At 34.5% G+C, this 27,492-nt stretch overlaps 2 protein-coding genes across 6 annotated transcripts in view; one reads left to right on the top strand and one right to left on the bottom strand.

Annotated features, from left to right (window-relative positions):
* Window positions 1-1,977: 1,977 nt before the first annotated feature.
* On the top strand, window positions 1,978-15,163 carry LOC128993782 (CUE domain-containing protein 1). 3 transcript variants are annotated; one of them, XM_054417785.1, is made up of 8 exons: window positions 1,978-2,233; window positions 2,868-3,010; window positions 4,258-4,412; window positions 6,760-6,964; window positions 8,824-8,932; window positions 10,288-10,383; window positions 11,363-11,538; window positions 12,569-15,163. In XM_054417785.1, exons 2-7 carry the CDS (start codon window positions 2,912-2,914, stop codon window positions 11,509-11,511), a joined length of 813 nt encoding a protein of 270 aa, XP_054273760.1. In that variant the 5' UTR covers window positions 1,978-2,233; window positions 2,868-2,911; the 3' UTR covers window positions 11,512-11,538; window positions 12,569-15,163. The 3 variants fall into 3 exon arrangements, with proteins under 3 accessions (XP_054273760.1, XP_054273771.1, XP_054273750.1); XM_054417796.1 differs by having other exon boundaries at window positions 8,827-8,932; window positions 11,363-15,163; XM_054417775.1 differs by having other exon boundaries at window positions 11,363-15,163.
* Window positions 15,164-15,284: 121 nt separating this feature from the next.
* The window catches only part of LOC128993758 (beta-glucuronidase-like), a 20,505-nt gene continuing 8,297 nt past the window's right edge, over window positions 15,285-27,492 (bottom strand). For all 3 annotated transcript variants that reach the window (XM_054417736.1, XM_054417744.1, XM_054417752.1), the window contains exons 5-13: window positions 27,219-27,361; window positions 26,545-26,741; window positions 25,615-25,764; window positions 24,557-24,729; window positions 23,294-23,437; window positions 22,692-22,776; window positions 21,584-21,760; window positions 20,450-20,588; window positions 15,285-17,299 (exon numbers count right to left, since the gene is read on the bottom strand). In XM_054417736.1, the coding sequence (XP_054273711.1) occupies window positions 17,181-17,299; window positions 20,450-20,588; window positions 21,584-21,760; window positions 22,692-22,776; window positions 23,294-23,437; window positions 24,557-24,729; window positions 25,615-25,764; window positions 26,545-26,741; window positions 27,219-27,361 (1,327 nt within the window). In that variant the 3' untranslated portion in view covers window positions 15,285-17,180. The remainder of the gene's footprint in view (window positions 17,300-20,449; window positions 20,589-21,583; window positions 21,761-22,691; window positions 22,777-23,293; window positions 23,438-24,556; window positions 24,730-25,614; window positions 25,765-26,544; window positions 26,742-27,218; window positions 27,362-27,492) is intronic.

Here is a 27,492-nt window from a genome sequence, read left to right as displayed (position 1 = left end):
TTGACTGTACCAGTATACGTAATGTTTTTATCTATATAAATAAAATTAGAGTTTTGTCTGTACATTGCTTAGAATAATGAACTTTTTGGTTATTTTTACATTTCATAGGTCAGAGAAACCGAATCAAACCTTATCTCAATTTCTGTCTGTCTGTCTGTCTGTCTGTCTGTCTGTCTATCTGTCATTCTCTTGGTAACGCTAAAATACGCACTTTATTACAACTACTCCTCAATAACTATAGCACTGTCCCGCCTGAAACTTATTTTCCAAATACTATACATATATGAGATGGTTTTAGACGTATTTCATCGAATATGAGACAGTTAGATATTTAACAGTAAACCCTTGAAAATCAAGTTTTTGTCGATTTTTGACGTGGAATTTCTGGAAGCCCATGTTAACCTTATGAGAAATGAAATTATTGAATCTTAACAGCTGTTTCAATTAAACAAGTTGGTTCTGTTCTGTGATGTTCAATAGCATTAAAGTTACAAGGATTACCAACAGGGTGCAGCACTAGCACTATTATTTCTTTTACATTTATGACAACAGCTAATTTGCAACCTGGAGGCGAGTGAGCGTAGCGAACGAGCTAACCTGAAGGCAAGTGAGCGTAGCGAACGAGCTAACCTGAAGGAAAGTGAGCGCAGCGAACGAGCTCCAACATACAGGTGAGTGAGCGTAGCGAACGAACTTCAACCAGGACGTGATTGAGCCATGCAAACGAGATCAGATAGTAAAAATAAAAGTAAGCCTACCGTTATAGGATCGACCGGCAGACACAGAGGTAATTTAACCTTTTATTGATTGTCATACCGATCCGGAACAACAAAAAACAACATAAAATGAAGCTATGTATAATAGTTTGGCCAGCATATCTTAAAATATGCAAACCAACTGCTGTTCTTTATATAAGAAGGTTTCAACTGAATATTATAAGATCCCCGTGCGTAGAACGGGTACACAGCTAGTTATAACTAAATTTGTATTATGTAAAGATTGTAAAGAGCAATGAATTGGTCCTAATCTTGAGCCTTGAGAAAATATTATCCATGCCAATTGAGTATCCATTTACAAACCTAAACCAATGCCATGGAAAGAGCTATATGTGCATATAATTTTATTTACGCAGATATCCTGGCAGCTATAAGCTACCTCATTTAGTAAAAATGATGAATTCCACTGCTGGTAATGTTTTCCACCTTAAACTTAGCCTTTAGGTGCTGGTCATCGTACGACTCAATTATGGCTAGTGAGCCTTACAAGCCTTTGAGGGGTACTTTTATTGAGGTGATGTCGTCTAAGAATTATTTTAGCTCAATCCAAGTAACAAAGAAACAGCCAACAACAAAGAATCCATGGGATAGAAAATGGTCACTGTAAATAAGAAGTGATGGACGAAGGCATGAAGGTATATGCTGCAAACAGGCATCCTCACTACGCCAGGCCCTCAGACCATTATAATGAAAACAACATTTTGCAATTAGGAAGAAATTATAAAATATTTTATAAATATATTATATTTACATATTATTCCCCTTTTCACTGGTATTCCATACCCTCCAGACCCCACCCGAATAATTACCCCCCCCCCCCAGCCAAAACAATCACCAGCCAGCCCATTGTTTGTGACCCTGAGCATTATTTTTTTCAAATCAATCGGCTCTCTGAGAAATCCAGGTGAGGATCCCTGGTCTTGTAGTTATTGTGTGCAGTAATATAAAATTATGGAAATTGGAAATAAATATGTCTTGTTTATGAAAATATTTTAATAAAATTCCAATTAATTTAGTCTGCAGGTATGCTGTGGAAGGTTTTTATTTGAATTGTAAAGCCTCAATGATTTTTTTATCAGCAATGTGATTATAAGCTATGATACCTCACTTAATTTGAGGTTACATGCATTCTATTCTATACTCCATGAATGAAGTTACATAACAATCAGCTGTTCGCAGCAGACAGCCGCAAAGTGTCGGCTGCTATATCACCAGAAGCTGTCAAACTCTTGCAACTGTACCGTATTAGTAAACTATTATTCTGTCAACTTTATAACTTTAGAATCTTAGCGCCTTCCTTTGAGCGTTAAGTAATGTTATCAGTACTCTAAATTACGGCCAGCATGTATAACATATATCACAATTTAACAATAATTAAAGAGGAACATTACTGATGCATAATGGCGGGTGCTTTACTCCCATTTGAGGATGTTGAGCGTTTAAATTCATCACCCAGAGTAAGCCCAAACTTTAATCTATTAGGTTTAAACATTAAGCTATTATTTCAGCTATAGCTAGGACCTAACTGGTCGCCAGTAGTTAAATTAGAGCCCAAACTATAATAGCACGTCTTAGGTTTTATGAATTAGGCATAGCCTAGTTCTAGTTTACTAAATCGAGCTTAGGTTTTATTCACTGCGTTTTTATATTCCTAGAAATGTAATTTAATTTACCCTCATGATGGTTATAGTATATTGGAAAATGCAAAAAACAATTTTGTATCCACACAAGAATTTTTTGTTGAAAAAAAAAACAACTTAGGATTGAATCAAAGTAAGTTAACTTAACATCCAATATTTGGCCTAACGAATTCATTGAACAGTAATAGGCCTACTTATTTGTATTTGATTTAGGCCTACCATATAAAAAAAAAAACTTGTTTAGTCTGGTAGAGTCATAGCCAAGCAACATGTCTAAATGAAACTGTGAAACATAATCGTAAAACTGATTCGACCAACTAGACCGATAAGTTGTCCTTACCGGTACTGTACAAGTTTGATAGAAAAAGTACTGGTAGGCCTTTAGTGTAGGCCTATTTTATTACCATTACTAGACGCAAACGTATTGTTAGTCTCTAGTTTTGATGTGCAGGACTAGTTATCGCAGCCGTGGCGGGGCTAGACCCATCGGACAAGATGGCTACCATCCAGCAGCACACAACACAGCTGGAGTTCCATCAGGCGATGGCAGACTTCAAAGTTATGTTCCCTACAATGGACGATGATGTGATCGAAGTAAGTGTCACAAAGTAAAGACTCGGTTAACAATCACATATCATCAATTTCTATTGTATGCCATCATACAAGAACGTTTGTGAACGCTTTAGATGGTGCAGCTACTCCCTATGGATGTTAAACCTACAGTCCCCCCCTACGGACCCTATAAGTCACTACGTTCAACCTTAATGATGAAATACAAATAAACTTACATGCACTTCCCAAAAAGCACGTCCTTAATTCATCTATTAAAATAAGGTTAAACAATAAAATAATTTATTTCCAACTGTATCTCCGTTAGTTGTATCATTGACCATACACAGAAATAGTCAATCGTGTATTATAGTCAAATCGTCAAATGGTTACTTGTTGACTCTTTTGATCTCCTTTAAAACCCTTTCAAATTCTAATTGTAGACTAATATTTATGGTAGATGGTCAATAACAATTAATAGACTTTATATTTTACTTAGTTAAACTAAATGGTTCCTATTATATATTGCATAGAGAGGATTACAGAATTACGAAGCCTACACAATTATAATTTCAGGCTAAAGCGAATGAAGGGTTTGTGTAGAATGAAAGCTTCTGACACAAACCAGCTGATGATTTAGCTAGGACTATTATAATAAGCCTTATGGTCCTGGCTGAACCCCCAAAAAGTGTTTTGAAACATCGCTAGGACTGTCCTAGGGCATACCGGTAGTAAAATATAGAAAAATATACACAGCCCCCATAGGTACTTTGTCTAAGACGTTTTGATAAATTACTCCAATCTTTTTGTTTGTTAGCTTTACTTATGCATCAATTGGACCTCGCCGACAAGTTTTTAAAACTTGGTGAGGCCAAGCTGTTGTAATTTCTATAGTAAATATATTTGAAATCAAATTTTGAATTCATTAAAATTAATTCATTTGAACGATCTACTGACTATTAAAAACTTTAAAAAGTTATAAAAATTGTTCAAAATTCAAATAGGCCTAAAACAGTTTCACAAAGGGTATGTTAATAATCATAGATTAAATGTATCAATTTATCTATGATATTATTCAGTGATAAACAATTTTGTATATATCATAATTATGTTTATTGTAGTAGGCTAACGATTCTGCTTAATCTAAAATATTTGTTGATTTGAGATAGGTCTAGACTCAATCCATTCTGGACTATGGAACCATATTTGACTATGGACTGTTGTTTAAATTGTAAAGTAGCTTATCACATATTATAGTAAGTATACAGAACTTAATTTTGTAATTTTCTTAGGCTGTTTTGAGATCCAACCAAGGGGCAGTGGACTCTACGATTGACCAGCTGTTGGCCATGAGCATGGACAACGAAAATGAGAAAATCCGCAAAGAACTGGATCAGATCGAGAATGATCCTCCGCCAGCAATGTCATTACCGCTTCCAGAACTAGTGTGAGTAAACGACTTTGAAAGTAAACTACAGTATACGAGTGAAAATTTAAAAACGTACGTTTTCAGGGAAAGCACTTTGCAAATTTTTTCCCATTTTTTTCAAAACTTTTATTATTTTTTTGATTTCATTAACATTTGAAGTTTCATAAAATGTCCATGGTAACGCAATATCTTTGGTAGTTTTTTTTTAAAAGAGCATCTTTAGTGGAAAAACACAAAATCCTGTCACGACCATAACAGACGTTTAAATGAATATTAAAAATAGTTAATATTATTTTTATAACTATGTTTTGCTATAAACTAATTTACTTTTATGACCATTATACATTAAAAAGGTCACTGAGCTTTTAGTATATTTGGTCTTTCTAGAAAAAAAATAAAAAACTCAAAAAAATTGAAAAAAGCCAATAATATCTTTTTAAGTTTGTATAACTCCGAAAAAACTTACCTGAGACCCGAAAAATCGTTATGTTTGCATAGAGGCGTGCTTCTTTTGTGTATAAAACATTGAAATATGACGATATTTTAATTTTTGAAATTTTTATGATAGAAATCATAAACGTGATGGTCAGGGACAAGCGGTACGGTCGTGAATTTTCTAAAAAAATCTAAATCTTTCTAAACAATCCTTTAATTATACTGTTAGTTATAATAAAAATATGTGTTTCAATTGAACTAAACTGTTCAAATTACAATTATATTAAAGTTATTGTCACGACCAAACACACTATAATCCATAAGGCTGGATAGGTCGTGAAAAAACCCGCGATGGTCGTGAAACTTTGGTCGTGAAATTATGTGTTATTTGGCTCTGTTCTGGTGGTAGCTCTGCACCTCATGTTCGAGGATACAAAGTGGACTTCTAGGTTAATCTAGCAATTGAAATATCTTATAAACAAAAATTAACACCATGTCTACTTCATCGAATGACTATGTACGGTCATGGACACACCAAAATTACAAAAAACACAACCTTTCCTGTATTAATCTTGTAATTCCTCCTTTCAACTCGAAACGACCGGCACTACAATCCTGACGTACACCCCGAACTAGTCTTTAAAACCAACTGACTCCATCAACGCCAGGCTTGCCACTGTTGTGCTTCAAAGTTGAAATTTTTTCCCAAATGGTCGTGACGCCAAATCGAGGGACAGACTTATTATGTCATGGTAGTCAGTTTGCAATGACAATAAAATTATAATATGCTCCTTTTTTGTAAGTTTAATAACCATTGATGACATAAAAATATGGTTTTATATATTCCGGCATGAATAATTAGTCTAAAAACAGCGTGAAAGTTGGAAAATGTACCCTAGGGACACGTCATGGTCGTGAATTTCGAGACTTTAAAAATACAAAAAAAATACCTAGAACCTATTTAAAACCAAATAAATGTGTGTAACATGTTGCCCCCATCCCAAAAAATACTAAAACACATAATAATAAACTACAAATCCAGTAGCTACGAAGTAAAAGGTCAGGGACATGAAAACGTACGTTTTTAAATTTTCACTCATACGTAGACCTTAGAAAAGCTTAGCTTTCAAATTATTTCTGGACCCAGATGCTATTTGTCGTTGGGTTATCAATTAATGAAGCTATATAACAAACAGTTTGACGTTAGAGACCAAGAAAGATTATAGTTTGGATAATTTTCTAACTAAAAACATTAAAAATGCCACTAGCGTAGGTACACCGCAAAAAAAATGAAAAATGTATTATTCCAATCAATTTAACCAATGGAATTATGTTTCAAGGTTCCACCAACATTTTTACATAGTAATAAAGTGTTCTAAAATTTTATGGTACTTAGCAGCCAAGTATCACTTTCAGAATATAATGGCTTTTACCTGTCCATCAGTGATCTGACTTTGGTCTTTGGCGATAAGTTGAGGTGGTCAGTGAACATGAACAAAAAACATAAAACAAGGTAGGACATTACTCTAGAAATATATAAAACTGGCCAGTACAGGACACTACGACACGGCACAGGTATACCTATGTGTGGTCATTTAATTGAGTGATATGACAAACTGAAGAAGTCTTATGATGAGATTTTAATTTCGAAACCAGTTGCCATAGACATCAGTACGATCACCAACAGTAAGACAGTAGGACATGTAGCCTTAACCATTTAACTCAATTTTATCAGTACAGTTCAACTCTTGTAGGGTACTGTCTTACCCCCTGCTTTGCTGAATATGTTCCACGCATAGGTCCGAGGTCTATGTGGACTAGCAAAATGCAAGGTTAAGAAAAGCAGCCAACCTCTTTAAAAAATAAAAATTGTACAGTACCTCTTTGCGTGTTTAAAATATTTTAAAAAAACCTTTAATATTTGTTCTAGAACTCAATCTCAGCCGCCCAACACCTCCAATGCTTCAGCTGTTGGAGACAGAGAGCAAGAGAGGAGTGGGGAAGGTGATGGAGGAGCAAGGGAGGGAGAGAACGCTGGAACCCCCCTCCATCGACAGAGAGGCTGGGCACCTCCCCTCCTCGGCCCACTTCCTGACGACTTTCTCAGGCTTACACCCGAACCATTTAATAAACAGGCGAGTAAATATTTTCATTTTATAAAATTGTTGACACTGCCACATTGTTAACGTTTAGTTTTCTTATTGCTAAATAATAGTATATTTCATCACTAGGGCCTAAAGTGACTCTTTTTGACCCGAGGTCAAATAAGCAGCTGTTTAGTAAGATTCAATTATTTTGTCTATTACGGTTGTTATTATACCATCGATATGTAGAGCAATCGACAACAATAGGCTACAACCTTACCTAATAAATCAATCGATTGAAATTTGCTCGATGCGATTGCCACAATCGAAATTTACAACTGTTTACAACAGCTGATTTTTACTTCCTTGAGACTAAAAATGATTTTCACTCCCTAGAGAGTAAAAATGCTACTTTAGACCCGCAACACATGCATTAAAAACTGCTGTTTTTGCTGCAGTATGGCCAAAAATAATTTGTACAAATATTCCTGATTCCTGGGTAAATTTTTTGTTTATAAAGTTATTGTTTGTATAAAAGAGGTTGTAGGTTTTCCATTACTGATAAGTGAAACTAAAAAGATTAGCGGTGTTAGATAACCAGTTGGAAAATCCCAGCTATCATAAAAAAACACAAAAGTCAAAATCACCAACAATAAACTTAAAACAAATAAAAATAATATTATTTTAGTTATGCAAATAATACTAATAAATTATTAATCATAAATTAATCTAGATAAAACTTCTTAAAACTTACTAAATCTATTGGTTACTAAGTAATTGTACTCTTTAAAACAAGAAAAATAACTATTAGAAAAATCAAATTTTGGTAACTAAACACCAACTTCGATTGCTGTCCATGAACACAAAAGCCAGCAACAGCAACACAACAAATGTTGCAGACAACTGACAGTAGCAACTCATGTGATTGTCCTTAACTCTCGTGACCCTTCAATTATCTTGTTGAACCAATCAACTACTTTCATTCTCACCAGAGAGGTAGGCCATCACTGAAACTCTCACGTTCCCTTTGTTTGAGTTTTAAAATAATAATCTCCCATATTAAAACATTTCTGTTTTTAATTTTTTTAGTGTCAAAATTTGTTATTGCATCATCAATAGCTATTTCAAATGTGGTTTGACCGAATTGAGTGAAAATGTGGTTGAGTTTTCTGTGGAATATGATGAGGGTGAGACGGAGATGGTTGAGGAGAGAGAAGCGTCGGTGGAAAATGGAATTCAACGAGAGTTTAAGAAGAAGAGTAAGTGAAATTTAGTACTAAATTGTGAAATTGTCAAAAATACTGATTGTGTTTTGTAGGGTATGTTCAGCTGGCTAGTTGAGTGGTGACAGCGTGCTTGTCTAGTAATTAAAAGATCGTTGGCTCAATCATGATGAGAAAACACAGTCAGTTGTCTAGTTTTTGGTTAATTAAAAACTAGGGTTCGATTGGGCTTTTAGTTAATTATCCTGGCTTAATTACTGTAATTATTATGACAGCTGTTCTTAGTCATGGTAACGAAGCTACCCAAGTCATCACACTTTATACTCCTTCATTAATGCTTGGGCTAAAATCGCCCAGTTGTGTCCCTATCTTATTGGTAATAATAATAGTAATTATCTTACAGTAAATTTTATAAGATATATTTAGAAACTTATAGTTGTGCTTTTTAATTGTTAAGAAACAACAGAAATAATCAAAACCATAAAACAGTCAAATAATACATTTAAAATTCAAAGTTTTTTTAAGAGCCTTTTTAATTGAATTTAAGTCAAATAATTCCTTCCTACCTTATTACAATGTTAAGTAAATATTTTCAAATTAATCTTCCTGACATGAAGGTTTTTAAGAAGTACCTAATCGTTTGGTTTTTAGAGTCGTTTATTTATTTGTTCTTTGTTTGTTCCCTAGCAGCTGGAGGGAGAGTTAGAAGACGAACGAATTGCTTTGTTCCTTCAAAACGAAGAATTTATGGCAGAGCTCAGATGGAACAAAGATTTTCTGTCAATGTTAGATAAAGGTATTTTTTGTCTTAGGTACTATTTACTCCTGAGTTATAGTTTTATTCCTGAGTTATAGTTTTGTAAAAAGATTAAGTTCAATAAACTCTCTTTCTTCAGGTCCTTTTTCTATGATTAAAGTTTTGTAATTACCACAAGTGTGACAATTAGCAAGTGAAATTTTTAAATTTGTGTTTTTTTACCCTAATGGCATCTTAGATCTTTGATGCAATCTTTGACGCAGGAAACACAAAGGTATTTAAAGAATAGTAGTCCACTCAATACTACTGTAACTGTTGGCTAGCAATTGTATAAGAGACTATAGTGTTTAAATTCCTAGTTCTAAAACAACATCAAATATCTATATTGACTCTAAATGAATGAGTCACCGATGGCCTTGGTCATTGTGCTCCAATCCACAGAGCTGACACCTCACAAATGAAAATATTAGACATGTTATTTGTAATGTCTAGCCTGACTGTAGCCATGCTATATACATGCCAATTATTGTCAATGTCCAATGTGTGTTTTTGTAATGTCCAATGACAAATAAGTTATTCTGATTCTGTGCTTTGAATAAATAGTCTAGACTAATGAAACAGCTGGTCTTAAAACAGCTGGTCTTAGTCTAAGTCAGTAACAATGCTACACAGATCATCTCACCCCATATTCTAAACTCATCCTCCATTCATATTTGGGTTAAAATAAGCGTCCCCATCTCAATTGATAATGAAAATGTGAATAAGCTAGCAAAGTTTTGACATTATTTTAATTATTTTGTTTGTACAAAATTGGCTTGCTTAAAATAAAAATTTAAGTTTTCTTTCTTAATAATGCCAATGGCAATAATTGTTTACATAATATATACCTAATATAAACAATCTTACAACTGATAGTAAAGTTCAAACTCTTATAAATTGAAACTGTTGTTATTGAGTTCTAAAGAAAAAGTATCATATTTTACCAAAAAGAAACAAAAACAATGTTTAGTAAACACAACCCATTAAAAAAAATCATCCTACCATAATATAATGGTGTGGTTTATAGAGAAAAACATTTTAAATTATGCTATTGTAGGGCCTACACAATAATTCCTTAAATTATCTTAATCACTTGAACATTTATATCTTCCTAATTACTAAATATCACATTATAATCCTAAAGTGTTAATTGTAGAAGTCTTGTCAAATTAGTAACCCTGTTTGTCAAACTGAGATATGATTTGATTGTTTAGTGATAAAGTCACTGTCTTCCTCATTGGAGTAGGTTCTGTTGAGAAGTACTGAGTTAAACTCATATTCAGGGTTATTTGTACATTTGCTGTTGAGTTATCAAGGGCCAATCCTAATGGATGATCTTTTAACTAACTTTTCAGACAGCCCACCTGAAGAGCGCCTTGCCAGCTTTCCGCAGTCACGATCTACTGATGAAGATGCGATCTTTAAAGAACGGTTACGGAACATGGGGAAAAGTGAGTAAACTCACTGACTTGTCTTGTGATTATTTTCAACTGTAAATTTACCAAGTTTATAAACAATTGCATTCAAATTTCTGATTAGGAGAAGAACTCTTAATAGTTTTTAGTTGTTAATGTTAATATTAAATTAAAAGATATATAATTATTATAAAATAAACTTTTTGAATAAAGAGAGAGGATTTTTTTTTTTATTGGTGAACTATTTTTCATAAAACAGTATTTTTGAAAATGTGATTAAGTTATCACATTATGTTGAATTCAAGTATCTTTAACCAATTACTTGTAGTTGGCTATGGACCAATAACATTTTTTTTTACTTCACCCGTCTTGCTTAAAATACAAAGTTTCCTGAGTTTTGAATTCAGTAGACAGTAGTAATCATAAAAAATATACATTAGGAAACATTGAACTGTGGTTGTGTGTTTTATTGTGATTGTCGTCGATTTTTGTTGCATCTATTGATTTTTTAAATGTATAAAACCTTGAAAACCTCACACTTAATTAAATACAAGCCTAAAAATAAGTTATTAAATAAATTTATTGTAACGATGTCATATTGTGTAAACTATTTTTTCAGGTGACAGATAGTGATGTTCACTTGTGATTTTGGAAACATTAAACTGACTCAAAACATATTGTTTTGATTGGTTGGCCAACCTTTTTCTCTTTCAATTTTCGGAAAGCGTCTTCTGTTTATTTTGCGGCAGTAGATTACATTTTGCTTATTTTTTTTATATATAAAAGGACAGTTTGTTTTGTTTCCTGTTCTTGAATACTAAGGTTTCAGAAATATATAGTTTAAAATGTTCATAACAGTTTTTATATCACTGTTTATCTTTAATATAAAAAGTCTTACCAAACGCTAGATGTAAATAGCCTCCAAAAGAACTTCCGTAAGGATTTAATAATTCAGGACCTGCTGCCTTAATCATGCCTAAAACATGCAAAAAAGTACATCAGTGGCTTTTTCCAGTGTCCCGCAAGAAGTTCTCACAGCTTGCACGAGTATTCACTGGTCGCAAGAAGCGTGGCAGCTCAGCGAAGGCCATTCTTACGCAAGGCCCTGCGCCGTCCAGGGATAACCTACTGCTGCAGGAGGATCAGGACAGCGACGGAACTTAGCTCGCGCCCCACTTAGAGCCAAACACGGTAGGCCGGTCGAAAATATTAAATTTGTCAACCTTACGATCCCGGTTTCGTTGAAATGTTATATTTTTTTAGATTGGCAACTTTTATCATACTTCGGTCCACATGGAACCATTGACCATTGGATACTGATGTAATTTAATGAACTTTGTTGAATTAGCCACTTACAAAGAGTGCAACAGTGTAAAATTTTATTCTGTACTTAGTTTCTGTTATTTAGTTAGGTAGTTGATGTTCTATAAAAGATTCTATAGCCTACAATTAAGTTCAATAAGTTGCCCCATTATAGCTGGGTAAACAAATTGGTGTACGAAACCTCGATAACAAGTCACCCTTGGTAACATTTGCCATTTTCAAATCCCCTTCAGTTTACTTCCTTAATCTCGAGTTTTTGCAAAACCTCAATAAGAAGTCAACCTTGATAACATGTCTTAGTTTTAACATGTCCCATGAGTTTTGAATCAAGATTCTACTTTGATAGACAATCCATATTTTACATCAGCGCATTATGTCTGTGGCTAATTCAACTGTGTCCATTTTGGTCATAAGCTGTTGACAACTTTAACCCTGGTTACGGAATGTATAGTTCAATTAATAGTCGAAGGTTGAACATATCAAGGTAAGGTTGATTCGGAACAAGAATGATCAGAATTGAAAAATGTTAGTGGTGTCGTTTTAAGGATTTATGAAGAGTTTTGTGATTATCATCATTAAGGGCTGTAAAAATCAACATGATTTCTACCACTATCAAAACTATATGTATGCAAAAATCATTTGATTATCTCATCCTAAAAATAGGAACAAAGAAGTCCTGATGTTTCAGGGTCTGGATATTGTTGAGTTGAAAATTTTTTTTAAACAAGTTATTTACTCTGGACACACAGCTGTTTTTATTTTGTGATAAAATTGTCTGTAATCATGCAAATAATACAAGTTACCAACACTGAGTTTTTAACAATTAAAACTAATTTTAGTGATTATTATCTAATGACAGAAAAGTAGTTTTCCAAATAAATTATTTTTGTTTATTTAGGCCTTATAGAACCTGTAAAGTTTTGTAGGTAAGTACCTTGTTATATTAGAATCACATTTTTTAAATATTAAAAGCCATCCAATTGTGACCAACTTGCGTAAGACGTGAAAATGATAAAAACAGGGTGAGCCAAAACCATCCAAACCATCGAAATACTGCATTCAAAATACCTTAACACCTAAATAATTTTAAAAAGTCTTTAAGTAAATATTTTTTTGTCATAAATTTGAATTAGGACTAGAAAATTAGGGTGCAATTGAAAACACTTATAAAGGAGTATAGAAAGGTTTTAGTTCAAAAATATTTTGTTAAGATCTTAGTTCATAAGGCTGAGAAAGTCAATTTTCAAATGACTTGAAACTTGTATATCAATATGTAACACTAAAACGGTGTCATATAGTGATTTTAGTTTTACACAATATTTTTGTAAGTAGTATGTAACATTTACAAAAAAATATCCAATAGGTAAATAAATATTGAGTCTCTTGATCTCCGAAGTAACCAAATATCACTGCAGAGTTCTCTTGCATTTACATAACCATCTACTAACATTGTAGTACCGTATTTATTTTTAGCTTTTCACAGCCAAAGATTTTAGTATTATACAGTGTATGTCATACTATATAGCATAAGATATTCTGGATTGTGTATGTTAAAATGTTAGTTTGAATAGCTGAAAGTGATATTTGTAGATTTTTGACTGGTGCTGGTTTATAAAAAATGGATACTGCAGGAGTACGGTTATTGTACTTACCATGCTGTAGGTAAAAATGAATCTCGAAACCTTATCCCTAACCTCAGTTTTTATATCAAATTGCTCTTAGTGGCCATGTTTTACAACTAGAGATCTGAGATTTGATCTGTATAATTTTTCATACCACTACATAGAAATGATCACCTTGCCACACCTGTAAACAGTACACAAAATGGCTCATTTCTGCTTTATTCATTCGAATACATATGCTCAAAATACATATGCAAAAGCTAAATCAGCTGATTTCACTGTTGGTGTTAGAAACACAAACATCCAGTATGCAAATAACATAACCTAAAACTGCAAAAGGGAAAGGTATATCTACTTTTGTTTACGCTTTTAGCACTTGGTTGAATCCACAATAATTATTTTCATGGTGCGAGACATTCTAGATTTTTACTAAAAATGGGTAACCAAATAACCAATTAGGCTAGTCAATTTCCTTGCTAGTGGCAGATTTTCTATGGTAATTAAGAAACATTTACCTTAATTTTATTTTCCAAATATCATAAATTCACCATCGGTACTTACGTATTATACGGAGGCCACTTATTTTACAGCGCGCTGCGGCGGTTGGGTTAAGTTGGGTTATCATAAATATGTTTGTAGAACTTTCCTAGTTTCGTTATGAATCGAACTATACGAGATGAGTCATAAAAACTTATGATAACCCAACCTAACCTAACCGCCGCATCACGCTGTAAAATAAGTGGCCTCCGTATAATACGTAAGTACCTCACCATCTTTCCATTTGGCGTATTTGGGTTTAATTGTGTCGACTTGCATGTAGTTAGTACTTTTTCAATTACTGTATTTATTAAATAAAAACTGTAACTTAATATTTTACTTTAGATAATCATCCTTTAGAAAACACATCAAATATTAATTTGTATCCCAAAGAGTGAGTTAATAACCTAATATTGTCCTTCCACTCAAGTTTTCTAGTATAGAATATTTTCCTCTTTGCTATATCTTTTAACCTAAAACGAGTTTTGTATATTATATTATGATTTACCTTTCTTACCAAACATACCTATAATTATTAGATTTCCTATCCATTGCCAATGGTAGTTTTTAAAATGTATACATGTATAGAATCAACCAAATGAATGTGTTACCGTTAAACTTCCATTGTTAAGTAGAATTTTTAATAACTTTTAATTGAATCCTAGATTAGGAATTAGGAAGAAATCACTTGAAGATTTATTTACCTGTTTTTGCCAGGTAGAACTTTATAAAATTTTACTTTCATTTTGTAAATGCAATTGGAATGATTTTGTAATTACTTGAGTTGTAATGATCAAATGTGTGTGTATTTTTAAAGTACGGTAAGGAATCTAAAAAGTACTGTACCAGTAAGACACTTCTTTTGTCCAGTTTCGCCTTTTGTAGGTTTTATCAAGTTAATTTAAAAACCAACGATGAATGGCTCAAATTTGTGTTTTAAGGCGATTCAACAAAGAAAAGGCTTATCTGACTGATTAGTATATGGTAGTTTTGTAAACACATTGTTAACCAAAGAACGTTTTAGTAGTTTAGTTGTTATTATTTTTAATAATTTCAGTGGTTTGTTGAATTGTTTTTAAAACGGAAATTGTATAGTGACTGTTTGTAAATAGATTGTCCACGTGTTATTGGTCTTTGGAATTAAACATGTTTCACAAGGTTAAACGGTTAAGGAAACAATTTCTTATCGATGGCTGTGCTTTTTTTAACGCTTTGATTTCCTGATTTAGCTTGCTGTTTCATTGAAGGAGGTAGAACTTTTTTGTTTTTGTTGTAACTACAAGTGGATATAGTAATTGACAGAACAATGAAAGAATAAAACATCAAATGTTCAATTCTTGGGTTTATTTATTTCCTTTCTAGAAAATAATATATATTCTTATGGTAGGCCTAAGATATATAAATTGTCCAACATGTAAAAAATATTTGTTTATATATTTTTTTTAAACTTTTCCTAATCAGCCTCACAGTTTTCCCTTGAAATAATATACAAACAATAAACAACCGGTATAAATTATTTTGTAGATTTTGTACCATAGGTTTTTTTTGCATTAACACGTTCGCTGCTACGGACGTTCCGGAACGTCAAACAGGCCACGGCGCCAGGAGCTAGGAACGTTCCGGAACATCGCCGTTCATTGTTGTTTAACGTTGCCATGAATCAGCCAGCTCGTCACAAGCGTCCTATATTTCTTTGCAGCTTGTGGGGACATACTTTTCTGACAATAAAAAATATAGTTTCCCAAAATTACCACCAGTGTCGTTTAGAACAGGGCTTTGTCACACCTCTTTCCTGCTAGAAAGCAACACTACTTTACCGACTGCAACCTAGGTAGTGCTGCTATCTATCAGAATCACTTAGTACTATGTCTAAAGCCAGTTTTATTGCAGAACATTGCCATCCAGTATAACTACTGTTGTTTTTACTGTAATTCAGTGTATCGGCAGCAATGTTTACGCAGCGGCGAGCGTTAATTCAGCTCCTGGCGCCGTCCTGGCATCTAGCGGTCAACAGCGAACGTGTTAATAATAGTGTCTTTTAAGCTTTTATCTTGCTACCTATTAAATTAGAATACCTCCATATTTAATCTGGTGATTCAAAGCCTCTATTGTAAATACCATCAGGATAGGCCAATTACATTGCAGTAAATATAAACAATAGACAATAAACATACATCCTGTAATTTTCTTTAAGAAATACACTAGCGTCAAAATACATAGAAAGTTGTTTCTTGCTTTACAATAATTATTTGGTTTTCCATTATCTTCTTGGAAATATTCCTTGATAGTACACTAGTTGATTTATGAGCCAGTTCCAAAGTACAACAGTATAACCTGCTTATAAATTCAAGAGCTAACAATTAATGATTAGGGGAAATAAACAACAACAAAAAATCGAAATTAGAACATGACTCTCAATGGTTAATTAAATACACGGTAAGCAGAAGGAAGTATTTGGGTGACAGCACAGAAAACATACTACTATAACCCAGAATGCCAACCGCATGGTAAAAAGCATTAAGTACTTAGAGAGAGCTTTGCCTGTCAATTTGTAGGCAGCGCAATTTGTATTGGGGTGACAGTTAAGATTCTTAGCTGACCGTGAATGTTGCAGTTAATCCTGGAACTGCCAGTTAGATTTGCCAAAATTCCAGCAGTTTGCTGCGATTTGCATAGTTTATTTTAAGAATAATAATAATTGTATTAAAGTTATAACAATTTCTTGTTTTAGGAAGAAACAGCAAGAATTATTATGTTATTTGTATTGTACTTAAACTTAACCACAATTTATGACCTCTTTATTTTATAGGTTTACCAAAAATGTCATAAAATTTTTTTTATAAAATTATACGATAAATTATATACATTTAACTACACAGTATATTTGTTTCATAGAAAGTTTTATCTACTTTTTGGAAATTTTGTTTGTTGCAAATTTCCAACAAAAATTGAATGGTTTTAATAGTCTCTTTACATCATGACTCATCAGCAGTACATACATACATACATGATGTATGTAGTTTAGTTCTTGTTTTCTTTGTCTGCTGATTTTAAAGTTAATGTTGTATTTTTTCTTCCAATACATATTAAAATATTATAATGTAAAATGAGGACCTACGGAATTGATTGACGCTTCGCCATAGGCTATAATTCAAAATGATAATTTCAAAACCCAAGCATAAACATTTCGTGGCGTTTACAGCAGTCATAAAAATTCGTACGATTCCTAGTTTCCTCGTCAGTTGGATATTATCATTTCATATCTGGATTTAATATTTTTCTACCACCTTTTCCTTACTATTATGACCTTTTTTTACAATTCCTGACACCAATCACATCACTGCAATGGTGTTAATCGCTAGGGCATTTTGCTAGAGATGTGTAACGTTCTCTAACCACATGGGCAACTTGCTTCGGCTGTCTTTCTCTCGTGAACAACCCTTTAGAACATCGGCCAGGTCTGAAGTATTCTGTAACAATAACAACCAGTCATATTAGCCAGTGGTGAATTTAGGTTAGAAGAAAACTTTGAAATGATGACCATCAGAAATCCTTTATATGGCATCTACCTGGGGATTAGTCAATAATTTAAAGGCACAGCCCAGTCCCAGGTAGATAGAGTGTCAGGAGATGGGTTCCATCATACCTATACCTCTTTTACTTTACCACGATTTGTAAGGTCAGTCCATAAATGGGATTAACTAATAAGGCCCGATTTGATCAATTTCACGCTAAAGGTGCATTGTCCCTGAAGCGACTCTTGCGATAGTAGCTGAGCGACAGTAGCTCAGCGATAGTAGCTTAGCGATAGTAGCTAACCATGTCATTGTCCCTGAAGCGATTGTTCTAGAGCGATTCTGTTCATTAGTTTGCTACTTAACTAACTTTTTAAATTTAAAAAACACTTTTAAATTTTAAAACACAATTTTAAACTAACTTCCCGACCAGCTAGAGAATTGAAACTTGAAACATAGCTCATAAATGGATGACAATGCATTATTATATCATTTAATGTTAATATTTCCCTTGGGCTAAGCCCCATGGTCTTCAAAATTTCCCATGTTAAAATTTTGAAAGAATGTAAATATAGCAATTGAAGTCAGCTATAAATATTTGACAGTTCGAAGAGCAGAAGTTAAAAGGTGTACAGGTTCTGCTCCCGAGAGATTCTAAATATAAAGAGTGTAGGAGAACTGGCGACCCAAAATAAGCAGTTCAAAGGAAAGATAAAACAGATAATAAGGGGTTGGTTATGTATTAACAGACCATATAAAATATATTTAATATATTTACACATTAAATACTGAAAAGTAGGAAATAATATAAAAATAAACACTTTTTAAAGGTAGGTGGCATGGTAAGACTTAGGCCCGGGACCGATTTATTTTTTCATTTTGATGTCCCCAGAGGCCAAAAACACCATTCGTTCAAATTTGTATATATGTATAACTACTTTCCTATAGGGAAATTCGTTAAAATGCCACGCTTTTAAGCGCACTAAAAAGTAAAAATAATATGTTAATATGTGGAGAGAATAAATACTTGTAAGATTTAAAACGAAAAACATGCAATAGGTAGTCTAATAATAGTTCAATAGGTGAAGATAATTGTAAATTAGCATGTGCCCCACGTCGTTTTTGTTTTAAATCTTACAAGTATTTATTCTCCCCACATATTAAAAATTATTTTTTACTTTATAGTGCGTTTAAAAACCTTTCATTTTTTAAAAGTATTTTTATTTATTACTAGCTGTAACCCGCGGGCTTTGCCCCGTTTAACTTCTTAATTTTCAAGATTATCTCGTTCGCATGGCTCAATCACGTCCTGGTTGAAGTTTGTTCGCTACGCTCACTCACCTTTAGGTTGGAGCTCGTTCGCTGCGATCGCTTGCCTTCAGGTTAGCTCGTTCGCTACGCTAACTCGCCTCCAGGTTGAAGTTCGTTCGCTACGCTCACTCACCTTTTGGTTGCAAATTAGCTGTTGTCATAAATGTAAAAGAAATGATAGTGCTGCACCCTGTTGGTAATTTTTGTAACTTTAATGCTATTGAACACCACAGAACAGAACCAACTTGTTTAATTGAAACAGCTGTTAAGATTCAATAATTTCATTTCTCATAAGGTTAACATGGGAAACTCCAGAGCCACTGGGGCGGAGCCCGAAAGGATTTTTGAAATAAGAATATGCCTATATGTTAATCGGGAATGTGAGCTATCATCATGCCAAATTTCAGCCCAATACGACCAGTATTTTTCGCGTTCACTTGTCACAAACATACATCCATACATCCATACATCCATCCATCCAAACTTTCTCATTTATAATATTAGTAGGATAATAGTAGTGATTTAATATTACGTACATATCTGATCTTCCCACGTCTGATGCTATCACGACCCATATATTATTATCTTAGCACGCTGATCTTTATACAGACTGTTCTTCAAGTCGTAAATGGCAGAATGATGTGCTATTGCTTCTAAAAGCTTTTCATCTTCTTCAGGGGTAAAACGCAGTTTTGTATTCTTTGAAGACATTACGACCAAAACAAGTCTACACACAACACAAATCGCTCAGCGACTGCGACTCTGACTCCCCTCAGAGCAGACCCGCTACAGTCGCTGTGTTCAGCCGCTAGCCGCTCCAGTCGCAGTCGCGTCAAGGACAATTGTACCATTTAAAACAACGATAACCAGTGGTCAGCTACTATCGCTGAGCTACTATCGCTTAGCTACTATCGCAAGAGTCGCTTCAGGGACAATGCACCTTAACAATGGTTTAGTTAATCTTCGGTTAAAACTAACTGATGATTTAAATCACAGTTAGGAAAATCCTGTTTCACCAACGAAAACGCATCAAAACTAACGCAGGTTTTATAAACGAGAGTTTAGAGTAGTATCCAGGTGGCAATGGCAGTGGCACTGAACTGTCATAATACCAGGCTGTTAAGGGAGCAAGTAAACATAACCTAGAAAATAAATCAGTGTTTATGAAGTAGTGAAAACAAAACTGGAGACAGCAAGCTTACAGGAATACAATAGATTCTGAGCTACAATAACAAAATAACAACAGAAAACAAGAATAAATAGCAAAACAATTAACATGAGTAAATAAATGCAAAGCAATGTTGATAAAACAGATTCAATTTAGGGGATCATCAGCAAGACATTCAAACTGAAGATATGCTATATTTTTGACAGCACAAAATAACTGAAGTCGTTGTAAACCAGCAAAGATCGTTATGATAGTAACCATGTAATTTAAATCTATTAGTTAGTTCAGACGATCCAGATGCCATTCCATCATGAGATCAAGGAACTCTTTAAAAGGTTAGGACTGTTTCTCGATATCGAACTACAACCCAATAGAAATTGTTGGTGGAACAAACCACCCTCAGAAACAATATAGAACAAAAAGTAGTCTTGTAGGCTCAGATTGAGTTGTAAATTAATTGGTGATGCAATCCAACCAAAAAATGATGTTGAGTAGTAAAAAAACTAGGATTTGGACACTTTTCACATCTAATAAACATGTTTTAAGGGTGTAATCTGGCCTGAGCTCAAGTTAACAAGTTACAGGAATCCTAGTCCATTGTATGATTTGGATTGCATTTGACATACCTTGAGGTGTATTGAAGTCTATGAAGTTCCACATCATTTCCCCAGCGATTTTCCCTTCCTGTCGTAGTTTGTCGAAGGCGAGGAAATGCTTCTGATGCGTGACCGCCTGGTAATCCTCCGACCACATTGCTTCCGGTAGCTGAGCCAAATGTTAGGTTAGAATGAGTAACGATAAAACAAAACTATACTACAGATGTGCAAGATGTTTTTAGTATACAACTTAATTGTTATCTTATAAAATGAATGTAATAGAAAAATGAATAGTGAACCATTAACTTCTTGGAACTCTAATGTGTGACGTGAGTTGGTTGTAATACAGTATCTACTGAGATTCTGTGGATCCCTGAAATTTTCAGGTCAGGCCGTATCAACAGCTGGCCTGAGGGATCAGTTTGGGTTGGAAATAATTTTAGTGCAAAGCTTTGGTTGGGTAATTCATTTTAGAGGTGTGAAAGCAGCTCGATTTTTGAGCACAGAAAGAATCAACGTAAATTGCGCAAACGGAAACTCACAATTTTGATGCGATTACAGAAGATGTTTGTGATTTTGCTGCTACTACAGAACACAATGATGATGTCCTTGCAACCCCTGAATATGTTCTCAATTATACAGTGATTGCAGGAGACAGTCATGACTTCAAAACGACCGTAAGAGACTCATGATTTCACTGCGACCACAGCATATTTTTATGATTTAATCTTTAATCATAACCGTGGAAGATTTTGCCCCAACTGCAAGAGACGTTTTGAATTTCATATCGGTTCTTTGGCCCAGGATCACTTCTTGAACCTTAAAATGTGAAGTTATAACCTCAAAGCTGGTAGCTGCTCACTACAATAATTTAGGATCACAGACATAATCAGGTAATTTTATACCATTTTAATGTTTTGAATTTGCTGGGATTGTAGGAGATGATGTACAATATTTAATAAACAGGTCGAATTGGAGAGGATTTGATGATAGCCCTGAGAGTAATAATAAGTAAGTATGACAAATAAATTTTTTTCAAATCAATACTTTAAAAAGCAAACCAATTTTGGACCTACTGAGAATTCTTTACGTAACCTAAAGTAAAGAGACATGTCTGTACCCCTAACATCTACCTTGTATTACCATTATGAGTCCAATACTCACTGTGTGTAAGCCAGACACAGCTCCTGCACCGTACTCCGTCACAATCACAGGTTTGTTGTACTTCTCGTGCCAAGCGGTCATCTCATTCTCGACCTGGTAGGAGATGAGGTCTGTCAGGCCGGAGTCCGTGTACCAGCCTCGATAGCGGTTCACACCAATTATGTCCACGTGTTGAATCTGGAACCAATAAAGTCAATGCTATGAATAACTGTTGTAGTAGCTACACAAGAAAGCATTGAAATGAGTACTTAAGTTGACTCATCCTATTATAAAATCGTTTTGTAATGTTTTATGCCTGGTCACACTTAAGTTAGCTGATGTCGGCCAAATGTTTCTGTCTTAAAGTACATTTTAGAGTGTATGCCTCTCTTTTTGTTTATTCATTAAAATACACTACCAGTGGAAGATTTATAGTTAATAAATAAATGTTATATAATAATGAACCATTTTTTAGTTGTTTTAATAAAAAGAAATTATTAGGTCTAGTAAACAATAAATAGCCCTACCCTCTAAAGCCGGGTTTTCTTAGCCGCGGAAGTGGAGCACAGAGAGTGGAGAAAAGCGATTGAGATGGCATTCCTCTCCGCTTCTAGTGAAACAGTACCATTAAATTGCCTAAGACAAGAGGAGTTCGCTCTCCGCGTTCCGTACCTTGGAAAACCCGGCTTGATAGACGAAAACCTGCTTAAAAATTGGCCTTAGCTATCCCAGAAGGATAACATATCTATAAGGAAATGTTGAGAGTAGTTGGAGGATCAAGAAGGCCTTGATTGGAAACTGGGTTTAATGATGCCGCTTTGATAAATGAATGTTCCAGCTTTGTTTTCCTAAGTTTCACCTTCTTATCCTAGGATACTAGGCTCTAACCTTCATTTTACACCTGACTATAGGCTAAGCCTAGAGGGTTGTGACATTATCACGTAGATAAACCCATTGGTGCTTGGCTGTATTGAACCCGGGACCTTGGAGAGCGAAGTCATGGGCTTTACAACTAGAAGCTATAGGAATAAGGTCAAGGAGGAGGTATGGACCCATAATAGCATTTCCATAAGTCTGAACCACCCAGGTATAAATAATCTTAGGTCAACTAAAAGTATTATTAACTTACAGCTGTTTCATTTTCCAAAAGTTGACTGCCAACAAAAGTGATTGGCCTTGTAGAATCTAGTTCTTTAGCTGCAGCTGATAAATTGCTGAAAAAGTTAATAATGATTTAGATGTTAAATTGTTTCACGTTTAAAACAGTAAAAAAACACAAATATTATATATGATGTTGTAATTTCATCCACTCATGCTACGTGTTTTATTTGACACACAAAACGTCTGGTTGACCATCTAAATTATCAAAATCGAAGCTATGCAGTTACAATGAGAGAAAATTCTTCGAACAATAAAAAGTTCTAAACATTTACAACACCAGTTCAAGCAAAATTTGACTAAAACATATTTTCTTGCTTTGTAGTAGGCTTTTACACAAACAAGACTGTCACAGTTAAGTTAAGTAGCCAAGACAAAACAAAACGATAAAAAAAATCCTGTAAACATGCTCATTCCATTGTTGGCATTGGCAGCTGGTTTAATCAAGACAAGCAGAAAATCCAACTGTTAAGTTTTACTATTTGTTTAAACACCTGGTATTCAACTGCAATGAACTAATAGTATTCTTCTTGTTTTTTTGTCCTCCATACACTTACTTAAGTTATTTATTACCCAAAGTAGTAGTTGGCTTGCTCACTGTTGCTCACAGGTTCGTTGGCTAAAGACCACATAATGACGCTGGGATGGTTCTTGAAAACTGCTACCATCTCATGGACATAATCCTTGTGGCGTTTATACAGTTTGTCTCCGAAACCACTGAAACAATAAAATAAAAATTAATATGGTAATAAGAACTAGTGTACATGTTGCTCAAATTCGAGCAATTGCAAAGAATTACAGGAGTTATTTCAAAGTGAATAGTCATATTTACAATGAGTTTAAAAAAAGTCAACTCAAAGATTACCGGTGTGTAACTCAGACCATGTTTATCTTCGTTATTGATAAACCTAAAGCATTCCGGCCGGTTTTATCCTTCTCAAAATGCCTCGCTGTACAGGCAACACATGTCATTGATAGAGGGCCAATTGAGAACGAAAAGTCGTTTTGGGGTAGTGTTATGACGCATTTATAAACTAATAGTTGAGATTGTCCAGGGTCAGGTGCTGACTATGTTTCGTTGTCGTCGCGTCGGAGGCATTTAAAAGAAAGAAACAACAAATAAACAAATTATAGCTACACAAAACAACGATAAATACACAAATTTAAGATACAACCATACTAACACCATCCGTCTTGGGGGTTATGTTTACACAAACTCAAATAGTAAATAAATGTACTCAATGCGTTTCATTGAATTGAAAAATAAATAACAGCAATTAAATTATACAGCTGATCAAAATGTAAACAATTAAGTTCTCCATAAGGATAACATGGGAACTTTTGAAGCCACTGGGGCAGAGCCCAAGAGACTTTAAAAAAAATGTAAGGCCAGTTTGCAAATCTACGCGACACGCTCTTTCCAATGAGACGTCAGTGGATAAAATCGGTTAAGAAATGGGGAAGGAGTTCAACCGACAAAGTTTCATGTAGCGTAATAATTATATAGATTCTGACCGTATTGACAATGTCTAAGACGGCATATGGTTTTAAAGAAGCATGTTTTTGCATAAGTTAATTTTGTGTTGCAAAACTGATTAAAACAACTGTTGCTGAATGTGCATTGGTGTGTGACTTTAGGCATGGTGGGTTAGAGGAGAAGTTCCCTCTACTTTATTTTCTTAATATGTTGTAGCTGATTACGTTTTTTGCAAACTTCAGCTATTATTTTAAAGGGATAATTTCTTCCCCAACATCCACTTAAATTTTATGAACAGAGTCATAATTTGTGTGTAGTCATAGTAAACAAATATATTTTTACGGAAGATCCAATCCAACCTGAGACTACATGCAGGAGCTTCCAGGATAACCATGATCCCCTGTGCGTCAGCTTCGAATATAGTTTCCTCAGCATACGGGTAGTGAGATGTACGGAAGGAGTTGGCGCCCAGCCACTTTATGAGGTTCATGTCCCTTGTCATGGTGGCGTAGTCAAAACCTCGTCCTCGGATCTAAAACCGACATGTATAGTTGGAGCTGAGTGGATATAATGCACGCCTAATACTTTTTGACCGCGGGAGACAATGATGATGACGCCTACACAGTCGGGGGAGATGTTCATGATTCTGCCGCGAGTGCGGTCGATGACAATGACATTTCTGTGACTGCGCTAGACGACGACGACGTCTACACAGCAGCAGCCAATAATCATGATTTTGCCGTGATTGCGGACGACGACGATGACATTTCAGTGACCACCGGAGATTTTCTCTTTTTTGCCGCGATTACGGAACAAGGTTGCTGGTTCAATCCTGAGAAGTCAGCAGTGTTTTAAAAGTTTTAAATGATTGAGCCTAGTTGTACTTGATTTACTGATTTAAGTCCTGACTAAGGAAACAGCTGATCTTAGTCAGTAGCAAACACAGTGCATATCTCACACCATTATATACTCATAATTTAATCATGTTTCTTGTGCAATCGTGGAACAATCCTCATTCGTAAAGGGGCAAAATCATCAACAGTTACTGCGATTGCGAAGACATAAATCTTCATCCGCCAATGCAACAAAAGCATGAACATCTCCCATAATTTACGGAGATATCATCATCATATTTTATGAGCTGGAGCTCAATAACTCAAAGTTTTAGGCTGGGCTTAGCTCTAAAATTGAGCCACTTTCACACCTTTATAAAAAAAGTATTTTTTTATAGTATAACATTTCGTAGTGTAATATTAGAGGTAATTTATCATGTGCCAGTTCTAATTCTTTTAAAAGGTTTTTAGGTGATTTTAGTAAAATTTTTATTCCTAGTCGTTGATGGATAGCATTAAATTCACAGCCCACGTTCCAAAACTAGCAACCATTATTTTGTTACTTGGTAAAGTAAAATACTTACATCTGCATCTTCATGCATTCCGAACCCTGTGAGATATACTGGCTGGTTGTTTATCAACAGCGTCTTGTTCGTCCAGCTGACTTTACGAATACCAACGGACATGGAGTAACTATCGACCAATGACGAGCCCTCTCCTGCAAATACTTGGATCTGTAAAACACGTTTGAATATGATTGCATCTGGTAAATCTTCCATAAAATATTTCTTGCTACATGTCTTTTAGTTGGTTGCTTATAAATTCTAAATTAGCTTTATATGGAGGGTTTAAACATTTTTGGGTTACATTCACAATCTTTACAAAATTGTTCTTCCCTTCACTGTTTTCTTTCAATTGAATGCCTACATATTGGGAACTGGAGAAGTGAAGAGATTTATGTTCAGATAAAGCAATAACAACTCTACAGCCTTTAGTGTTCTCCAATAGAAAATGTTCTCCTCCGTTAAGAGACCTGTATATTTTTAGCAAATGTAGGGAACATTTCCCTATAGGGAATAGGGAAGCAGCTTTACTGTGGGCAGCACGGGAAGACCAAGACTCAGGACCGATTTACTTTTTTCATTTTGATGTAGCTGGTCGTAAAAAAACAGTGTTTAAATTTATCACTATAACTTGAGTTATTTTTATCCGATTTTGATAAACTAAAAGAAAGGTTTTTGTTCAAATCTAATCAGAGAATTACAGTCTCAGTTTTAGTCGCAGGTTTGCTGGGGCCTAGGTATTTTTGACATAACTTGCCTGTGTGGTCTGTATTTGTGAGTTTTCAGTTTTGGTTGGGTTTGTGGACTGATCCTGATATGTTTTTGGTACTTTGTAACTAAGGGATCAGATTCTACAGATCTCAAAATGTCAGGATTTTCTTTAAATAATTGTGATTGAACATTTCCTCAATAAATTATTAAATTACACTAGATCAAGCTTTAAAGAGTTACCTCAAACATGTAGAGATGGCCGGGAGTTTTATCACACAGTCCGGCCGGCCACCACAGTTGAGCGTTTGACACCTTCATCTCTCCGTTACAAGAGTTTGCATCAGCTACAACGTGATCCTGCTCGTCTTTGTAGTCGTAAAGTCTCACTACGCACTTGGCACTTGGGTCTGATAACTTCAGGGAATATTTAACGTAACCTGGACAAAAATATTGAAGATATTAGTGACTAAGCCTAGTACTTTTTTTTTATGGTTTCAAATAAATAACACATGAATATAAAAGACAGTCCTATGAATAGCCTCTTTAGACAAAATCTTAGAAATTTCTTTATCAACCTGTTTAAAAATCACTTTATATAATTTTGTTTACAATCCTTACAGTTGAAGTAATACAATAAACTAATATGAAGGAATTGAAAAATTCTACTGAAAGATCATTTTTGCAAATTATCAACTGGATTTACCAATAAATAAACCATTTGAGATAAAGCATGATAAATTCAACTTTGTGAAGAAAACAATCAAAAACAGATCCTTATGAATGTAAGACAAATGAAGTACGGTATTAAACACAACTAAAAATAGGCTACACACACATAACAATGCCTCAAGATAGCAGGGAAAGTTCTATATGGCACAAGTAAAAATAAATTAGGTACCAAATGATTCACTTACCAACACCTTTATCAACATCAGTGGAAACATGAATGTCTTTGATATAAATTTTATTTGTAATAAACATAAACACTGGTCGATTTATCCCGGCGTAGTCGAAATAATCAAAGGCATGAGTGTACAGCTTGTAACCTTTAGGATACCTGTAAAAAACACTCATATTAATCCGACTGCAAGATTAGCCCTCCCAGTGTTACTTGACGAAAATTCGACAAGCAGCACACTTTGTGTAGTGTTACTTGTCGATTTTTCGACACGCAGACATCGTTTACGG

Source organism: Macrosteles quadrilineatus, unplaced genomic scaffold (assembly GCF_028750875.1).
Source record: "Macrosteles quadrilineatus isolate MER2022 unplaced genomic scaffold, UCM_ALF_1.0 Scaffold_1__1_contigs__length_201487025, whole genome shotgun sequence".
NCBI classification, from domain to species: Eukaryota; Metazoa; Arthropoda; class Insecta; order Hemiptera; family Cicadellidae; genus Macrosteles; species Macrosteles quadrilineatus.
Note: the sequence above shows the minus strand (reverse complement) of the source record. Positions and strands in the feature narration are given on the sequence as shown.